General features: G+C 34.1%; 1 protein-coding gene across 3 annotated transcripts in view; it reads right to left on the reverse strand.

Moving 5' to 3' along the window:
- Window positions 1-5,623: 5,623 nt before the first annotated feature.
- The window catches only part of UBE2D1 (ubiquitin conjugating enzyme E2 D1), a 38,430-nt gene continuing 25,986 nt past the window's right edge, over window positions 5,624-18,067 (reverse strand). For 2 of the 3 annotated variants that reach the window (XM_036078151.2, XM_036078149.2), the window contains exons 2-7: window positions 14,296-14,359; window positions 14,171-14,202; window positions 11,400-11,477; window positions 10,227-10,332; window positions 7,250-7,343; window positions 5,624-6,501 (exon numbers count right to left, since the gene is read on the reverse strand). In XM_036078151.2, the coding sequence (XP_035934044.1) occupies window positions 6,456-6,501; window positions 7,250-7,343; window positions 10,227-10,332; window positions 11,400-11,477; window positions 14,171-14,202; window positions 14,296-14,359 (420 nt within the window). In that variant the 3' untranslated portion in view covers window positions 5,624-6,455. Of the gene's footprint in view, window positions 6,502-7,249; window positions 7,344-10,226; window positions 10,333-11,399; window positions 11,478-14,170; window positions 14,203-14,295; window positions 14,360-14,494; window positions 16,306-18,067 lie in introns of those variants that run through there. The other variant, XM_078077686.1, reaches the window with a different exon arrangement.

An 18,067-nucleotide genomic window follows, 5' to 3' on the forward strand; every position in this document is an offset into this window, starting at 1 on the left:
ATTGGAAATGAGGAAGTTATCATTATTCACAGGTTACATAATTATAATTGTAGAAAACCTTCAAATTCTACAAACCATTAAAAAGTCAATTTAGTAAGGCTGCAGGATACAAAACAAATATTATAAATTGATTTCTACACAGTAAGAACAGAAAATGAGATGAAAAAAACTTTCTAATACATTTTAAAAATTAGATGCCTAGGAATAAAACAATGAAAAATATGCAAGACCTCTACACAGAACACTACAGAACAATCAGTATATATCCACTGACTATATATATATGCATACTGAATATACTGAATATATATATATATATATATATTCCTTTCTGATCCGTGTGTGTGTGTATATATATGAAATGGAGGAATTCATGAATGAATTCATAAGATGAATTTGGTGGTGACCCCAAATTTTCTCATGGAAAGGTGGGAGTCTATGTCCTCTTCCCTTTGAAAGGGCTTATGACTGCTTCAACCAGTAAACTACAGAAGTGACACTATGTAACTTAAGGTGAAATCATAAAAGGTCATGGAGCTTTCTCCTTTTCTCTTAGAACACTTGCCCCCAGATGCCCCCTCTTAGAACTGAGCTACCATGTTGCGAGAAGCTCAAGTCACATAGACTTTTAATAAGTGGCACATCTGAGCGAAGAAGCCTCCTAATGATTTAAGCTCCCAGACCCCTCACCCCCAGCTGAAGCCTCTAAGTATCATGGAATAGATAAGCCATCCCTACTGTGCCCCATCCCAATTCTGTATCCAACAGAATCTAGGAGCGTAATAAAAAAAGGTTTTTCTTTTACACTATTTAGTTTGGGGTGATTTGTCGTTCAGCAATAGATAACCAGAACGAAAGATGTCTTTACCAAAATTGCTCTATGGGTTCAATACAATCCCAATTAAAATCTCAGCAAAAAAAAATGGAAAAGCTGATCCTAAGATGCATATGGAATCACAAGGGACATGGAGAGTCAAAACACTATCACAAAATAATGAATCTGGAAGACCCATACTTCCTGATTTCAGAAGTTACAACAAAGCTACAGGGATCAATATATTATGGAATTAACATAGGCATGTAGGTCAATGAGTCCAGCAATAAGCCTCTATGTTCAGCTGATTTTCAAGGATACCATGACCATTCCAAGGGAAAGAATAGTCTTCTCAACAAATGGTGTAGGTCTAATCTTTAGAAGGGCTTGCTTACAAGGTTGGCCCTCAGCTGGCATCTAGAAACTTAGCTTTTGAAATTTTCTTTATTTGATAAGATTGTACTGGTTGTGCTAGCCTGACCAGACTGTTTTAAAAACCATGTGATTTACGGTAAACACCTGCTCTTCTTCTGGGAAATTGGAATTTTGGTGGGCAAAGGGTGCCTACATGATTTAGCACCCAATAAAAACCCTGGGCTTTTTAAACAGGCTTCCCTGGGCAGAAATACTGTGCCCATGTTAATGCATTTCACTGTTGGAGGGAGTATTCTCTGTGTAGCTCCTTCAAGAACAGCATAGGAAGCCTGCACATGGGTTCCTCTAGACTCTAGACTAATTCCTCTAGTCTTTTCCTTTCTGATCCAGCTGTGTATCTTTGCTGTGTCACTATAATAAATCTTAGCTATGAGTATGACCAAATGCTTAGTCTTATGAATCGTCTTCACACACTGAATGTGTGGGTGGTTGTAGGCTGTTAAAATGAGTGGATTGGGGGGGCACCTGGGTGGCTCAGTGGGTTGAATGTCTGACTCTTGTTTTTGGCTCAGGTCATGATCTCAGGGTCATGGGATGGAACCCCGCATTGGGCTCCATGCTCAGCAAGGTCTGCTTGAGGTTCTCTCCCTGTCCCTCTGCCCCTCCCCCCATTCACGTTCTGTCTTTCTAAAATAAAATCTTAAAAAAATGAGTGGGTCAGAAGTGCCAACACAAGTGGTGTCACAACTGGTCCCCACAATATGTATCTTAAGAGTTTACAATACTGTATTTCATACACAACCCATAGTGATCATTTGAACTAAAGAGATCTTCACACAAACAAATTATATGGGGAAAGCGCGGCTCAGATCTTATACATTAGCCAGCATAATAAAAGCAGCTTCCTCCTGAGCTAAGAAAGGCACATCCCTTCCTCTACAGTAGAACCTAATAGAGTGCTAAAATAAGCTTTTAAAGAAATGTATCTTATTATACAAAAATGCCTCCAAATTTTTAGGTGAATATTCCCTCTTTCTATTAGTTCAAATCACTTACAGTTTAAAACCACCTTCTTATATATAACAGGACAATGGCAGCAGAAATTTAAATGTAATATAATACAAATAAGTGATATAATGCTATTAAGTTGTCATGAACATACTTTTACATTACAGATTATTTCTACAACCAAAAACATCAGCTGTCTGCAAATTTTTAATTATCACTATTACTGAAAAAACTCCTGGTGAAAGCATATCAATTGTTTAAGAAGAGTTTGCCAACATCACCCAGTACAGGGAAAAAAAAAAGTAGAAATGACTAATTATCCATACATAGCAAGTTTTACAAGTGAAATTAAACTAAGAACAGATACTACACTTGATACTTTTTCAGAAAAATTAAAATAAACCTATTTTCAGTAAAAACTGTTGAATCATTTACTTGATTCCTGAACAAATCTAGACACTAAATGATACCACAGGCTATTTAATAAGGTGATTAGCATAGCACTGCGATAGGCATTGCTTGCCAATACGGGAAGATGTTTTACACATCAAATAAAATGATAAAAAGCCAAATAGTGAATAAGACACTCCTTCTATTCAGTATATAAATTTCTCAGTATACAGAAAATAAAATACTGTAATTATATCAAACAACCAGCAAGAATTATAACCACAAATGCTTTACCACAGCCTAGTTTGCCAACTCCTATACAGCACCCAGAAAACCCTGGGTCAAAAAATAAGACTGAAAACTGGTGTCTGAAATGTTAATTAGATGAATCTTCTCTTATCTGTACAACTATTAGAACAGTAAGAGAAGCACTATTAAAAAAATGAGAACTTTCACAAATGACGTGCATTACACTTTAGGGCTAATGAATTGTATTTAAGCCAGTTTTAAGGAAAACATTTCTGAAAGTCCTAGTACACAGTTGATGAGTGATAAAACTGAACTTCTAAAGTTCAGGTTTGTTATTATTTTATTATACTGATAATCACTTAAAAGATTTAAACTAAAGGGGCGCCCGGGTGGCTCAGTCATTAAGCGTCTGCCTTCGGCTCAGGTCATGATCCCAGGGTCCTGGGATCGAGCCCCATGTTGGGCTTCCTGATCCGTGGGAAGCCTGCTTCTCCCTCTCCCACTCCCCCTGCTTGTGTTCCCTCTCTCGCTGTGTCTCTCTCTGTCAAATAAATAAAATCTTTAAAAAAAAAAAAAGATTTAAACTAAAAAGATAAGCAATACTCTTGTGTAACAGACCAAATCCAACAATTTGAATACACTGAAGCTCTATTTATATGGCCATGGCTAAAGCATTGATCACATTTTCCATGGCTGGTCCTAGTAACAGGACTGATGATTCTACAGCAGAACTCAGAACATCATTGACTGAACTGGACTTTGAGTCCAATTCAAATTGACTACCAACAAATATACATGATATAAATAGTTTCACAACCAAGAATCTCTTTTAATCTGAAAGGAAAATTAATTTCCCCAATTTTTCCATCTTAAATACAGAACTGTGAGAGCAGGATCCTGCAAAACATCAATGGCTGAATCGTGTACAAAGATAAACTGATCACTGAAATAAAGTAATAAAAGAAGTGAAAAACTACATGTGGTATTTTTATCAAGTTTTTTTAAAAGTTACTCTTGAATATTAACTCTTAAGGTTGCCCTTGTGCTGTGTTTGTGTTTCTCATTTGATACCTTATGATCCTTCGCAATTGATAAGTAGTTGATCTACAAAATAAATTTTAAATTTTCCCTAAACAGTTTAAGGACAAGGGGGCAAAGGGGATGACTTAAAGCAAAAATGAATAATTATATATGGTTTACATAGGCAGGTGTAAAGCCTGTACTTCAAGAATCATATGCAAATATGGGAGATGAGGGTGAGGTTGCCTTTACAACTTGTATCTCTGACTTAACTGTATGTGACAGTTACTAGTGTCCAGGATTCAACTTGAATACGGTTTTTAACTGTCTTGAAACATCCAGGACTTCAAGAGGTATGATCCTAAATCTCCAAAAGACTACCCATTTTCCTCATTCCAAGGGTCCCTAAATTAATGGTTACTTATGGAGGAAGGCCCCTGACTTCGGACTTAACAGTTGTACAAGGTAACTGATAGATCCTTGTCAGAATTTAGCAAAAAACGACATAACTAAAATGGTGACTTGGTTAATCATTATGCCACTGTTGAACTCTTAAGGTTTTTATTTAATTATGAGAAATTGTGCTCACTCCTCTGGAGTCTGGTTGTACAATTAAGATGCAAGCAAAGGCAAACAAGAATTAGGCGAATTTCAAAACCTTTAATAAAGAAAAAAAAAAAGGACACTTCCAAAAATAAATGCCACACAAATCAAAGTTTTAAAAAAAGTGAAAGATATTCAAGAAACAAAATCCTTTACTATCAAAATATACTAAATACTTAAATCTAATGAAGTTGAGTGTAAATTCTGGGTGAATGTAGCTTATAATCATATACCTAGTAAAGCAGTGCTTTTCATGATATGTTTGTTTCAAGACATTACTTAATATAGTTACTTTTTAAACCTATATTTTCTTAAACATCCATTTCACAATTCATTTATTTATTTTTACATTCACTTATAAAAACACATTTTCTAACAACGGGTTATTTTGTGCTTTAATAGTAATGATCCATGGCAAAATACTGAAGTGATTTAAATGCTTTACTAACGACTACATCCATCACAGATTCTTGCACACTTATACAGCTACTGCAATAATCCAAAGAGCTACAACTCTTCTTAAAAATGACACTCACTCAAGTTTGGTAAGCATGCTAAATAATTAGAAATGTTTTTTTTTTCCAAGTTAGAACTTTCTAGCTTTCTTTAAAATCTGCAAAGATAACCTGCTTATTTAAATCACTTTTAACTGGAAATTTATAAAAACAGAGGAAAGCATCATTTTCGAATTTTCTTTATAACATCTATAGTAAAAAAATGGATGTCCTCTTTCAAACTGTGATGGCACTAAACTACTATTTTAAAAACTCTAGATTTTAAAATGTTAAGAAATACAATGTCCATTCCACCTAGAGGGGCATTTTAATAGTTAAACTATTTTTCAGGTCAATACTTTCTTCAGTGTGGGTGACACTGCCTTATACTCATCACAGTACTTTAGTAAATGATCCACTTAAAATGTGATCCAAGACAAACCGCGACTTACTCTAAATTCTCTTCTGTAACAAGGGTCCAATGTGTATCATCCTCTAGACTGATAATACAGTAAACAGATACAAACCTAAAGCAATAAAATTTATATAATTAATGGCAGTGAATGCCAAATACAACTCATTCTCACAATTTGGAATTAATTTTCATGCGAAATTTTATAGTTTTGATCCTTACTTATAATAATTTATTTCTTTAAGTAATCAAGACAAATAGTAGAAAAAGCATTTTATTTATATGGAAAAAGCTACATTAATATCTGTAAAAGGTGTCAATATAATATTGCCTATACAGAAAAAAAACTCAAATGTGAATAGCAACAAATAAAAGTTACACATCTTCCTACTTAGCAGTGCAATTAATTCACATTGCAATAAAGTTAAGTCAAGTATAACAAAATCAAAACAAGTGTTTCTCCATAATCAGGATACTGAGAATTACAGTGTAAAGATCCTTTCAGGTTTAAGAAATCTGCAATCAATCTACCGAATACCCTAAGACAAGGGAGACAGTTAATTCACTTAATTACCAGCTGTTGGGTTTTTTCAATACTGTTCACAGGAAAAAGGTAATGAGTTGACATACATGTAAATAGAATATATTTAGTCTATACAGTAAAAAAATACAAATTATAAAGTGAGCTAACAAAGAATGAAATCTGAATACAGATTTATAAAAATGGTGACATCTTAGACAACACACACAGTATTTCTCATGTAAAAACATCTAGTTTCAGCAAAAAATAATTTGGTTGCTTTTCAGATGCATTGCAGATCTTGTAAGCTGAAGATGCAGATGTCCAAGTATCTTAAAAACCATAATAAATGTCTTTCTCAATGCATACAAAATGACAAATGCTCTCATCACAGTCTTAAGGGTATTTTTGGAAGTTTGTTTTGTCTTGCTTCAGAAATACATGTAAAATGGGTAAAAATCAAAGGATTTCATGGTACAATGAAACAGTAAACAGTGCTCAATTTACTGCTAATGTTGAAAAAAACCTAAATTTTACAGTACTCTGGTATATATGAAATATTTTTTTATTTTACATTGCATATTTCTGAGTCCATTCTCTTGCATGTCTGTTGTATCTGTAGGCATACAAAAGAGATATAGTAAAAACATACAAATTTAATCTTTTAGAAGACCTATTTATATAAAACTGTATACTCTACCTTTTTATACTTAACTGCAATAATCATTCATATGCCAATTATTGGGTCAATGTGACTTAGGCTCATATATTAAATAAAACAGAAAACAAGTGATGTTTTAACTGATGGATTTCTCTATAACCAATATAAAAACATGCCTAAATTACAAACAACAAAATAGGAAATCAATTTCTAACAGAAATCTATAAAAGTGCCCTGAATGGGCATTATCTGTAAACTACAAATAAATCAATGGTACCAGCAAGATGAAGCAGCTTGAAAATTAGGTCAGTTTGGAGGGGGTTAGGGATAACTTCTCTTCCTGGGAGAAGATAAGGAATACAATATTCAAGGCTTCCAATTATCAAATTCTTTTACTTTAAATTTACTACTTAGAACTATATATGTAGTTCTTTCCTATCAAAAAACAGATATATTATGCAAATGCAGAACATGTACTATTAAATAGTAAAGGACTAAACACTATGTGGGAAGGAATAATATCTTTTGCAACAAAGACTAATAAAGTTTAAAAAGAAAGATTTCTTCCAGTGGAAAGATAAGCAAACTTAGTATAAGTATAATAAACACAATTAAATGTACTTAAATATTTTGATAATACATATGTTTTGGCAGACTACACAGAAATACACCCACACAGAAACTAATATAAGTAAACACTTACTTTTCTTTGTCTGATTTATAGATTTGTGCAATATCTGGTACTAAGGGGTCATCTGGATTAGGATCACAAAGTAGAGAACATATGGACAATAAAACTAGATTGAAAAGAGAACATCACATCAGATAATGATCTTTCTGCTTTATAACAATTGCATATATGAAAATGATTTTACTGAATATAGACAATGAACTTATAAAGAAAACAAAATAAAATGAGCATGTTAAATTACTTTTTAGACTAACTCTGCTTAGGAGCAAATACTTCTAATTTTTAAATTAAAAATTATAAAATTAGCATACAATGTGTAGAATACAAAATTACTATAATTTTTGAAGTTGTAAATTTAATTTGAATTTCTACTTATTTAAAAAATGTGCATTTATAAAGTAACTATTAACAACATTTAATCTGAAGATTTCTCTATAAAAATAATTTTAGGTAACACATACATATACCAAATATGGTACCTAATCAAAATATTTTTAGAACAGCATCCTAACTTTAGATATTTCTTTTTTTTTTTTTTTTAAGATTTCATTTATTCATCAGAGAGAGAGAGTGCACAAGCAGGGGGAGCGGCAGGCTCCCTGCCGAGCAAGGAGCCCAATGAGGGGAACTCGATCTCAGGACCCTGGGATCATAACCTGAGCCGAAGACAGACGCCTAACTGACTGAGCCACCCAGGCATCCCTAGATATTTCTTAAAGATACTTTTGTACTTTAATGAGGGAACTGTCCATTTTTTATTTTATTTTAATGCAGAAAATCTATGTTCTAATCAATTCAAAATAAAGCAAACAAATTGCAGTTTAACAGTCCAAACCATTTTGGACTCCTGTTTATGCACATTTTTTTACTTTGGCTTTAGTGCTACAGTTTGCCTACAAAGAAGAAAGATTTGTCAGATTTTTTTCAAAGAATCTTTTATTCCATGTCCATTATTTGTATCACACTCACTTAAAAATAATGTGAACAGTTATCAATACATAACCTGCATGTTTTAAAATATAAGTGAAAATTGAAAAAGTAGTTCTTTCTTGCCACATCAAAATACTAATTCAAATAGCTACAGTTTTAAAAACAATCTAAGTATCAAAAAGTAAGGAACAAGGACTCTGGTTCCTGATTTGTCTGTTATGACAGACAAAAGCATGCCACCACTTCTGAGGAGGTACGAGGAATCTTTGGAAGAACATTTCATCTTCACTTTCCTCTACTATGTTCCTTTATCTTTTCCTACTCTTACAAATCCACAAGTGAATTTATAAAGCAGGGTTAATTTCTTAAATGACACAGAAAGGGGGTTGCTAAGGGCTAATGAGAAAAATTAGTATTTTATTCATCTTCCCTATCTTCCATCTGCCTACTGAAATTGTAAACCTTTTATATTAAACCAATAGGGTAGATTATCTGGGCTCACATCTCCAGAGTTTCTAGACTAAACTCATGATAAAAAGCAAAATAAGACTTTTGAAATATAAAAAAGTGAAAAATGTACAAATAAGCAAAGTATAAGCTACCTTATAAAATAAGCAAGAGGGAAGTTCCTCATTTCCCACTCCTGCTTCCAAGAGCCATGTGCTCTGATTTCACTATCATGTACACAAATCAGATGTTTTAAGATAAAGAGAAAGGTAATAATGAGTTAACATTCGTTCGAGTGCCTTCTATGTGCCAGATGCATAGTGACCTTATGTGGTAATACTCTTATAATCCCCACTTCACATATGAGGACACTGAGGCTACATGACATTCTTCAAGGGCAGTTTCCGAAAGACAAGAATACTAATATTTATAAAAAGCTACCAATGTTAGAAAATTAGTGCTCAACATCTGGTAGTCTGCCATTTCTTTCATTTTGTGGTACCATTCCAGGAAAGAGTATATTAATTTGAATAACGCTGTGACACAAAAACTTTCTTGCATCTAGGGCATAATAGTTACACTATGTGATTTTTAAAAAGACACTAGAATCGACATGAACGTTTTATACAAACATTTTAGGTCAGAAAAACTGCCATTCATAATAACTAGCTGACATGAAGGGCTACTACTTATCTAATATTTGAAATAATTATCACTGTGGACCCTGCTTCTTATAAATCTAATCACTTTTAAAAATAAGTTAAACATTCAGGTAGCATTTATTAAAAAGATTTTTTTTTAATGAGCATAGATTCATTCATCCCCTGAATCATTCAAGAGAAATAATTTTCTTAAATTTTATAAAAAGGGAAAACCACCAAATTACTTCAGGGGCAGAAGCTTCTAACTCAAACAGTATTTTCCAATGGTCAGGTTCTCTTCTGCTAGAGAAACGCGACATGAATTAAGAGGGCTGGCACAGCAAATAGTATTGGCTAGTAACAAAAAGGCTTCAGAAGGTCTATGTCACATCTGATAATTTAGCAAGAAAAAGGTATGTATCTGTTAAAGCTGAGAATCCACATGGATTATGTTATCAGTCATAATAATGCTATTGGTTTTTCAAAGTTTAGACTAACATGCTAAATGTACTGCATAATTCCGAAGTGTGAAATGTGTCTTTCATTTTAAATCATTTATCAGCCTAATCTGGCATTTCTTCTTAGATGAAGTAAGAGATGTAAAGCTTTACTCATTACATCAACAATCCCATTTAATAAATGTGACAACTGGTCCTAAAATCTTATTTTTACTCTGTTTCTCTTTTAAAGCCCAAACTAAAGGGGTAAAATGTCAACAGGCTCATCCAAATTTCTAGCTCTAACGTATTTAAAGTTTGTCTCATTTTATCATTAAGATTTGCCCGTGAACTGCGCCAAGCTAACTGATAAAAGCAAAAGAGCAACAGAAGAGCTATGACAGCAAGCAAAATCAAAGCAGGAGAAAACACAGTAGAATGGTTTTTTTTTTAAACTTTGGTCCCTGGATACTTGTGCTGTATTCTTCTTGTCTCACTGTTACCAACAGTTATAAAGCTGATCAATGGAATTACCTTTTGATACAGTCAGAGCTGGGGACCATTGGGACCGCAGGATATCAAGACAAATACTTCCATTACTGTTTATGTTTGGATGGTAAATTTTTGTTGTGAAAGCAATCTAAAAACAAAACGAAAATGTGACAACCCATGAACTATGAACAAAACAGAACCAATTTGCTCTGGAGTAAAATGTCCTCAATTTTATATGACCTTAGAAGAGAAATGCATTCAACAACAAACTGAGCACCTACTTTGTGCACACATAGTTTTAGCTACTGGGAGTGTGAAAGCAAATAAAGTCAGTTTCCCCTTGCCCCTCAGTAGGAGCTGAGAAGTATTTTAGAATTAATAAATAAATCTGTAATTGCTGGTATGACTGGCTGAGTAGTACCCGAATTAACTATGGCTTTCATCATCCCTCAAAATAATCCTTTTCTTAATTTGATTATCATTGATACCTGCAAGTGACACTGGATCTAAAAACAGGGTGCCAACCCTGTTCCAGAGGAAAGTTGAGGTGCCTCAGCCTGTTACCTATCCTAAGGAATCTGCCAAGAATTCTAATCTTCCACAAGAGTTGTTGTTATATTGTTTCATATATATGTTAATCAGGTGTTTTTAAAAATCTAAAATAATTATTCTGAGTGGCAGAATTTGTTAATAAACTTTTCCCTCATTGATGTCACCATCATTTATTTCCTCTTCAGATCCAGTCTAAATTTAATGTAATAAGAACACGTTTTTATTTTTCCTACCACACTTAATAAAGGGACTGGGTCATATTTATTTTTGTATTCCCCAATGTAACAGAACACTGGAGGTGCTCAATAAATTTTTGTTGAATAACAACTTAAGAACTGAGAAATAGGGTCAACTTTCAAAGATAATCAATCCCCTGAATAGAAAAGTCTGATTCTTGACCATAAAAAATTTCCCAAACTACATATATCTAATGAGGAGAGGGGAAAAAGGTAAGGAAGCTAATATATAGTATAACAGATACTGCCTTTCGTGTTACAGATATAGTCCAATATTTGAGTAAGAAACCATATTTTAAATTCAGTGATTTTACAGAATAGTTTGAACATGCTAATCTACCCACAGTCTTTGATGTCATGTACATATCTTGGGGTAGAGAGTAAAATCCCTGACAAAGAGTCACATCAATCATAAAAATGAAAATACCTTTGGTGGCTTAAAAGGATAGTCTGTCGGAAAATGTACAGTGAGAAAGAAGACTCCACCTTGATAGGCGCTATCAGGCTGAAATTACAAATATTTTACATCAGTGATTACTGTATTTATTTAATAACCTAAGATGATTTTCCCCCAAATAGATTTGAAAAAAAAAAAAATGCCATCATTCTGTCCTAAGTTCAAATCATTTACCTTGAAAACAGGTTTCCTTTTGCAGGTATGAAGGAAGAATCTCCAACAATCATGACGACATCAAAGTTAAACACAAAAATAGGACACACACAGTGGTGTGACTTACACAAACAGATCTTTTTATGAGTCTAGAGTTTTATAGACTGGTATACACACAAGATTGCTTTGAGAAAAGAAGAATTTTCTGCAGCAGTAATCAGTATGGGAAAAAGGGTTCGGGCTAGTATTTATTTACCTTATTTATAAAACTTAAGATCTGATGGTCTTTTTTTTTTTTTAAGATTTATTTATTTATTTTAAGAGAGAGTACAAGCAGGGGTAAGGGCAGAGGGGAAAAGAGAATCCTGAGCAGACTCCCCACTGAGCGGGGAAACTGACATGGGGCTTGATCCTATGACCCTGAGATCAGGACCTGAGCTGAAATCAGGAGTCCCACGCTTAACCGACTGAGCCACCCAGGCGCCCTGATGGTCCTTATGGGGCAAGAATAGAGATGAACTAAAAAGACCAAGTTATAAAAAGGAAAGGCTATGTGACACACAATTCAGACCTCCAATCTTCACTTAAAAACAGTTTACAATATAATGTGGAAAATGCAAAAAAGTTCAAAATAAAACTAGATAAATTCAATATTCATTGAATCAAATTAGGAACAAACTTTACAAGAGGAATTTAAATTTGGCCAGGTTTCTTTTTTTTTTTTTTAAGATTTTATTTATTTGACAGAGACACAGTGAGAAAGGGAACACATGCAGGGAGAGTGGGAGAGGGAGAAGCAGGCTTCCTGCTGAGAAGGGAGCCCCATGCGGGGCTCAATCCTAGCACCCTGGGATCATGACCTGAGCTGAAAGCAGTTGCTTAACGACTGAACCACCCCAGGCGCCCTGAAATTTGGCCATGTTTCTTTATGGCAGTTAGAAAATATATTTAATGTTACAAGCAAGAAAGAATGATAAAGAAAAAAGGTAGCAAAATACCTAAAATTCTATTTTCATTCCTTTATATATATACACACATATATATTCCTATATATATGTATATATATATAATTTATTTATTTATGTATTTGAGAAAGAGAGCATGAACAGGGGGAGGGGCAGAGGGACAAGCAGACTCCCCACTTGAGTGGGGAGCCGGACATAGGGCTCAATCCCAGGACCCTGAGATCATGACCTAAGCCAAAGTTAGACACTTAACTGACTGAGCCACCAGGTGCCCCTCCTTAATATTTAATTAAATTTATCATGTTATATTACCACTTTGGTAATAATAGCAAGACTATCATTACTTCCTCAAGTTTCTGCATATACATTAGAGGACTGTACTGTATAATTATTCTTACTATATATAGTTTAATTCTAGTTCATCAAAACTCATAAGGAATATAGAAAATGTAAGTAAATTCAAATGATATTATAGAGTGGCATGTTTGCACTACTTTTTTAAAGGGGGTATGAGTAACATAATTGTAACCATTTGTTACTGTGATTCACCTAAGAAATATCTGTGAAGGGTTATAAATCAAATGGTAAGGGTGGGCCTTTAAGTAATAGTATTTTGAAGGTTCTTAGTAAGCAATGAAAAACAAATAACTACATTCTTAAAGTTGTTATTTAAATAAATATATTGCATTTTACCCTTAAAAAAACTAACTTAATATAACAGTTTAGTAATTTGAGACATTTGCCCAGGACTCCTGCTCTGAGAATTCAGTAATTGTTGTTCTTAAAAGTGAAACACAAGGCAATATGATTAAAACCTCTATATCTTACTAGATAAAATTCTTTCAGGGGAGGGAGGAGAGAATGATGTTCATGGAAGCAGGTTACTAGTATATATATTCTCACCCAGAAAGTAGTCAATGCCCATTCTTATGCAATCAGATTTTGTGCACAGAAAGAAAAGTCTGTTTCAAGTCATAACTGCCTCTTAGGTATAGAAAGAAATAATCTTAACAAGGGTAGTTAAGTGTTAAGTAAAGCCAGTCATAAAATAGCAGATAATTTTGAGTTCAGTACAATACAACAAAACTAAAAACAACAAATTCACGAGTTGGCAAATATAGATTTGTTGCAATTATCTCACCAGTTCTCTCTCACACACAGGAACAGAGAAGACAGTTTTTGCAAACTGGTGCTTGTTAACTTGCAGGTATTCCATTACTGAGTTAATTAGACTCATTTCTAACCTACTAAAATTGTTGTTTTTTTTTTCACTAAAATTGTTGATGTGAGAATAATTATGCTTAGTTCTGAACAAATGACTTTTGTGTTTAAAAGCAGATAAAGCAAATGTATAACTTACAGCCTGGCTGCAAATTGTGGGTGACCCATGACTATGTGTAATGATCAAGGAATTGGCAAAGGAAAACATCACAGTGATCCTAACAAGTATTTGCCACCAGTGCTCCAGAAAATCATCAAAAATCCTTTAATTGTATTTTGCTTCCTGAGTGATTCAGAGTACAAGGAAACTCAACCTTAGCCGCACACATCTCATCAAAGGTGAAATGGCAAAAATGAAGTATGGCTGAGGGAATTAATTTCACATATATGAATCATACTTACAGGTCCCATAATAGTTGCTTGCCAGTGGAACACTGAAACAAACAAAGGAGTTTTGGAGTCATTAAAAAATGTTCAAACCTATATTATTAATGGTAGCAAAATCCTAGCAGGAAAGCAAAGCTTACAGTCATCTCCCACGGGTCCAGCTGAACAATGAGCAGGTGGGTCACGTTGTAGATCACTTAATTCCTGAAGCAAAGCAAAAATACTTAAGGTTAATTGTTTTTCTAGTGAAACAATCATAATAATCTCTGAAGACAAAAACTATTTACTTTAAAATAATTTTAGGCAGTTCTATTCAAAATATAAAAACAGAAAATGTACTGTTACTGATTGGTAGAAGAGTATGGCAGGTACTAAATTCCTTCATGAGATATCTCCAAACCTTGAAAAAAATTAAATGGATTAAAATATTGTTTTTCTCTAATATCCCTAAGACAAAAATATTTAATCAGTATCTACTGTATGCAAGGTAATTTATATAAGTGCTAGGTATATATAAGAACTACTATAAAAATGTTATACTATACCATAAAAATAGATGAAGAACAACTTCAAAGGTTTACAATCTAATTTGGGAGAGATGGCTCACAAAGAAATGGATACTGAAAGAACAACCTACCTGAAGGTTAAATGGAAAGAGAGGAGAGAAGTCAGGCCGTATGTGGAAGCCTGGCACATTGATTCATATGCTATCTTCTGCTCTCAAGGAAGCAAAGGAAGGACCATGGAAATAAGAGTTTAGAGTTGGCCAGTCCTGGGCTGGTATTCTAGTTCTACCATAATTAGCATTGCAAGCCTTGGGGAAATCACTCAACTTCCTTATCTTCACCCCAAATATGAAAGGTATAAATTCAATACAAAAGATCATACATTAGGGCTGAAGTACCTACTTTAGTTTGGAAGATCAGAACATGTCTTTGAGGCAGTGGCAGCTAAGACGAAAAGTAAAGGATGAGTGGGAGTTCATTTGGGAGAAATGAGTGACACTGTGAGGTAGAGCGGCCCAAGATGAGGCTGAAAAAGTAAGCAGAGGCTAGGTAGACAACGGAGAACAATACACACCATATTAAGAATTGTGGGTTTTAAGAAGCTGTATGATCTGATTTAAAAGATGGTTGACTGATCTTTGTATTGAATAGATTAGAGATGAGAAAGAGTAGAAGCTATTAGTTACTATAGGTGAGAAAAATGAGGGCTTGGAGTGGAGAAGCAGCAATGAGATAAAAGTGGACAGAAATATTTTGAAGGGCCTACCTCTCACAGGATCTGAAGATGAATTACATGTACAGAGTTAAGGAGAGAGGTCACAGATATGTATCATGAAGATTAGTGGCAGCTAACATTTACTCCTTGTTTTAATCTCCTAAAATCTCTCAGAGATAGGTGTTATTATGCTCCCCATTTTACAGATGAAGAATAAAGGCAACACACATCTCCGTGTGCTCATGTAACTAGTATAGGGTGGAAGTGGGATTCACACCTTGGCAGTCAAACTGGTAGCTTTTTAGCTTCATGAATGTACAAACGTAGATTCCATTTACTGAGATTGGGGGAATACTAAAAGACAAGTTTTTTCGGAAAGTAGACATATTGAATTGGTGATCCCTGGGGTATCAAAGGAAAATTTAGTTCAACATGCAGGTCTGGAGCTTAAAAGAGGACTAGACTAGAAATTGGAAAATACTGTGTATACCTGGTATTTAAAACTGTTGGAATGACATAAACCTTTTCATGGGAACACATGTAAATATTGTATTTCATCAAATCTAAGATGCCATCGACCATAAATCACATCCTTATTTTTGTACCAATAATTGAGAAATGCTACCAACTAATTTTAAGATATCAATTATAAGATGCATCCAGATTTTAGAAATGTTAAAATGAAAAATATGTGCACCTTTGAATCATTGCAATATGGTAATTACAACAATGAGTTCAGTGTTCTAACACAGACGAATAAGGAATAGGATGTGGTAGGGAAAGGCTTTCCTAAGAAAGTGATATATAAGCTAAAAACTGAGTCAAGTGCAAACTCTGGTCTCCTTCTTCCAAGTCTTCTCCAGTATATCTTGGTCCTTTCATTTGTTTTTGTTGCTGTTATCTTCACAGCTGGTGCTGTACTCTTCTTCCTGATAAGAATTAACTAACAGAGTTAGCAGCTTCTTTGGTCCAGGTATAGTTAAACAATAAAGAGGAAGATTTCAGTCCTCGACTTAGTGATAATGGTTAAATTAAAAAGCAGACTTTGAACTTCAAATTCAGGTGCCATTACTCATTTGCCACATGATCTTGGGCAAAACTTTTTTTTTTTTTTACCTCTCCAAACCTTAGTTTAATGTAAAGTGGCACTACCACTTTTATCCATAGTTTCTGTAACAAACAAGAGAAATGATACATGTGAAATGTACAGCAATCTCTGGCATATAGTAAGCATTCAAGTAAATGTTAATATGGAATGGATAATAACCATCCAATTCTCTAGGAGCAGAATGCAATTATTTAACCAGTTTAAATGGTTGGGGGAGGAGTTCCCAAGTCACAGACCCGTTTGAGATGACTGTGCTTTATTTAATAGTTTTCTAAACTGGGCTTTTAGGAGATTGCTTCTGAAAATATTAATCATGTCGAGTTTTCTAAACATTAGTGTAAGTGGGTAAATGGGACTACTTTGCCCTTATTTTAACTAGAAAACTAGTTATTCTGAAAATAAGTTTCTGTAGTTAAAAAACTGGAAGGTATTTGCATGTACATATTTTACAGAGATACTGTATATGTGAATAAGTCATACCTATTCATAAATACACACATTTATTTTTGTATACTGACAACCCAAAATTATACTTTATTTGTAATAGCATTGAATCATGTTCAAATTTCAAATGTTAGACCGTTTTTCAAATCCCCTTTAAAATAATATAGAAAAGTCAAGGTTATCTTGTTCTTATATTTTTGTGCCCTGATTCTACCTCCTCTTTTAGGAGCAGTTAGAGCTCAGGACAAGAGAGAGAAAAATCTCACAACTGAACTGCAAAGGTCAGGTCCTTAAGTTGTCTATTTAAAGCTCACTTATTATGGGAAAGAGGCAGCTGACAGTACATCAAACATAATGACACCAATGCTTAGGTGAAGAGACTTACACATCCTAGACTCTTTAGGGGTCTAAATATCTAATATTCTATCCATTTCTCAAACCCTGCTATATTTGGAAATATGTAACTGAAACTATGGTACATGGGTGCAGAAAGACTGACCAACAGAAAACAAAAGGATCAAAATATACCCTCCCTCACCCACAAAAATACAGACCTTAAATTTGAAAAAAGAAAAATGAGGAATTCTGAGATGTGCTAAGAGGGTAAAAATATATAACAACAAAAATACAACCAAACAAACCAAAATCCCACTCTTTTATTCTTAGCCTACTCAGCAGCCAGTATACTTTTATTTTTCATTTGAATTGCATTTTATTTTATTTTATTATGTTTGCTTAGCCAACATTTAGTACATCATTAGTTTTTGACGTAGTGTTCAACGATTCATCAATTGCATATAACACCCAGTGTTCATCACCACACATGCCCTGCTTAATACCAATCACCCGGTTACCCCATCGCCGACTCCCCTCCCTTCTGCAACCCTCAGTTTTTTCACGGAGTCCAAAGTCTCTCATGGTTTGTCTCCCTCTCTGATTTCGTTCCATTCAGTTTTCCCTCCCTTCCCCTGTGGTCCTCTGTGCTATTCCTTATGTTCCACATACGAGTGAAACCAAATGATATGTTCTTCTCTGCTTGACTTATTTCACTACATGCGAAATACATCAATGCCGATGTAAATGGTGGGTATTCATCCTTTCTGATGGCTGAGTAATATTCCATTGTACATACGTACCAC

This window comes from Halichoerus grypus, chromosome 7 (genome assembly GCF_964656455.1).
Source record: "Halichoerus grypus chromosome 7, mHalGry1.hap1.1, whole genome shotgun sequence".
Classification (NCBI taxonomy): domain Eukaryota; kingdom Metazoa; phylum Chordata; class Mammalia; order Carnivora; family Phocidae; genus Halichoerus; species Halichoerus grypus.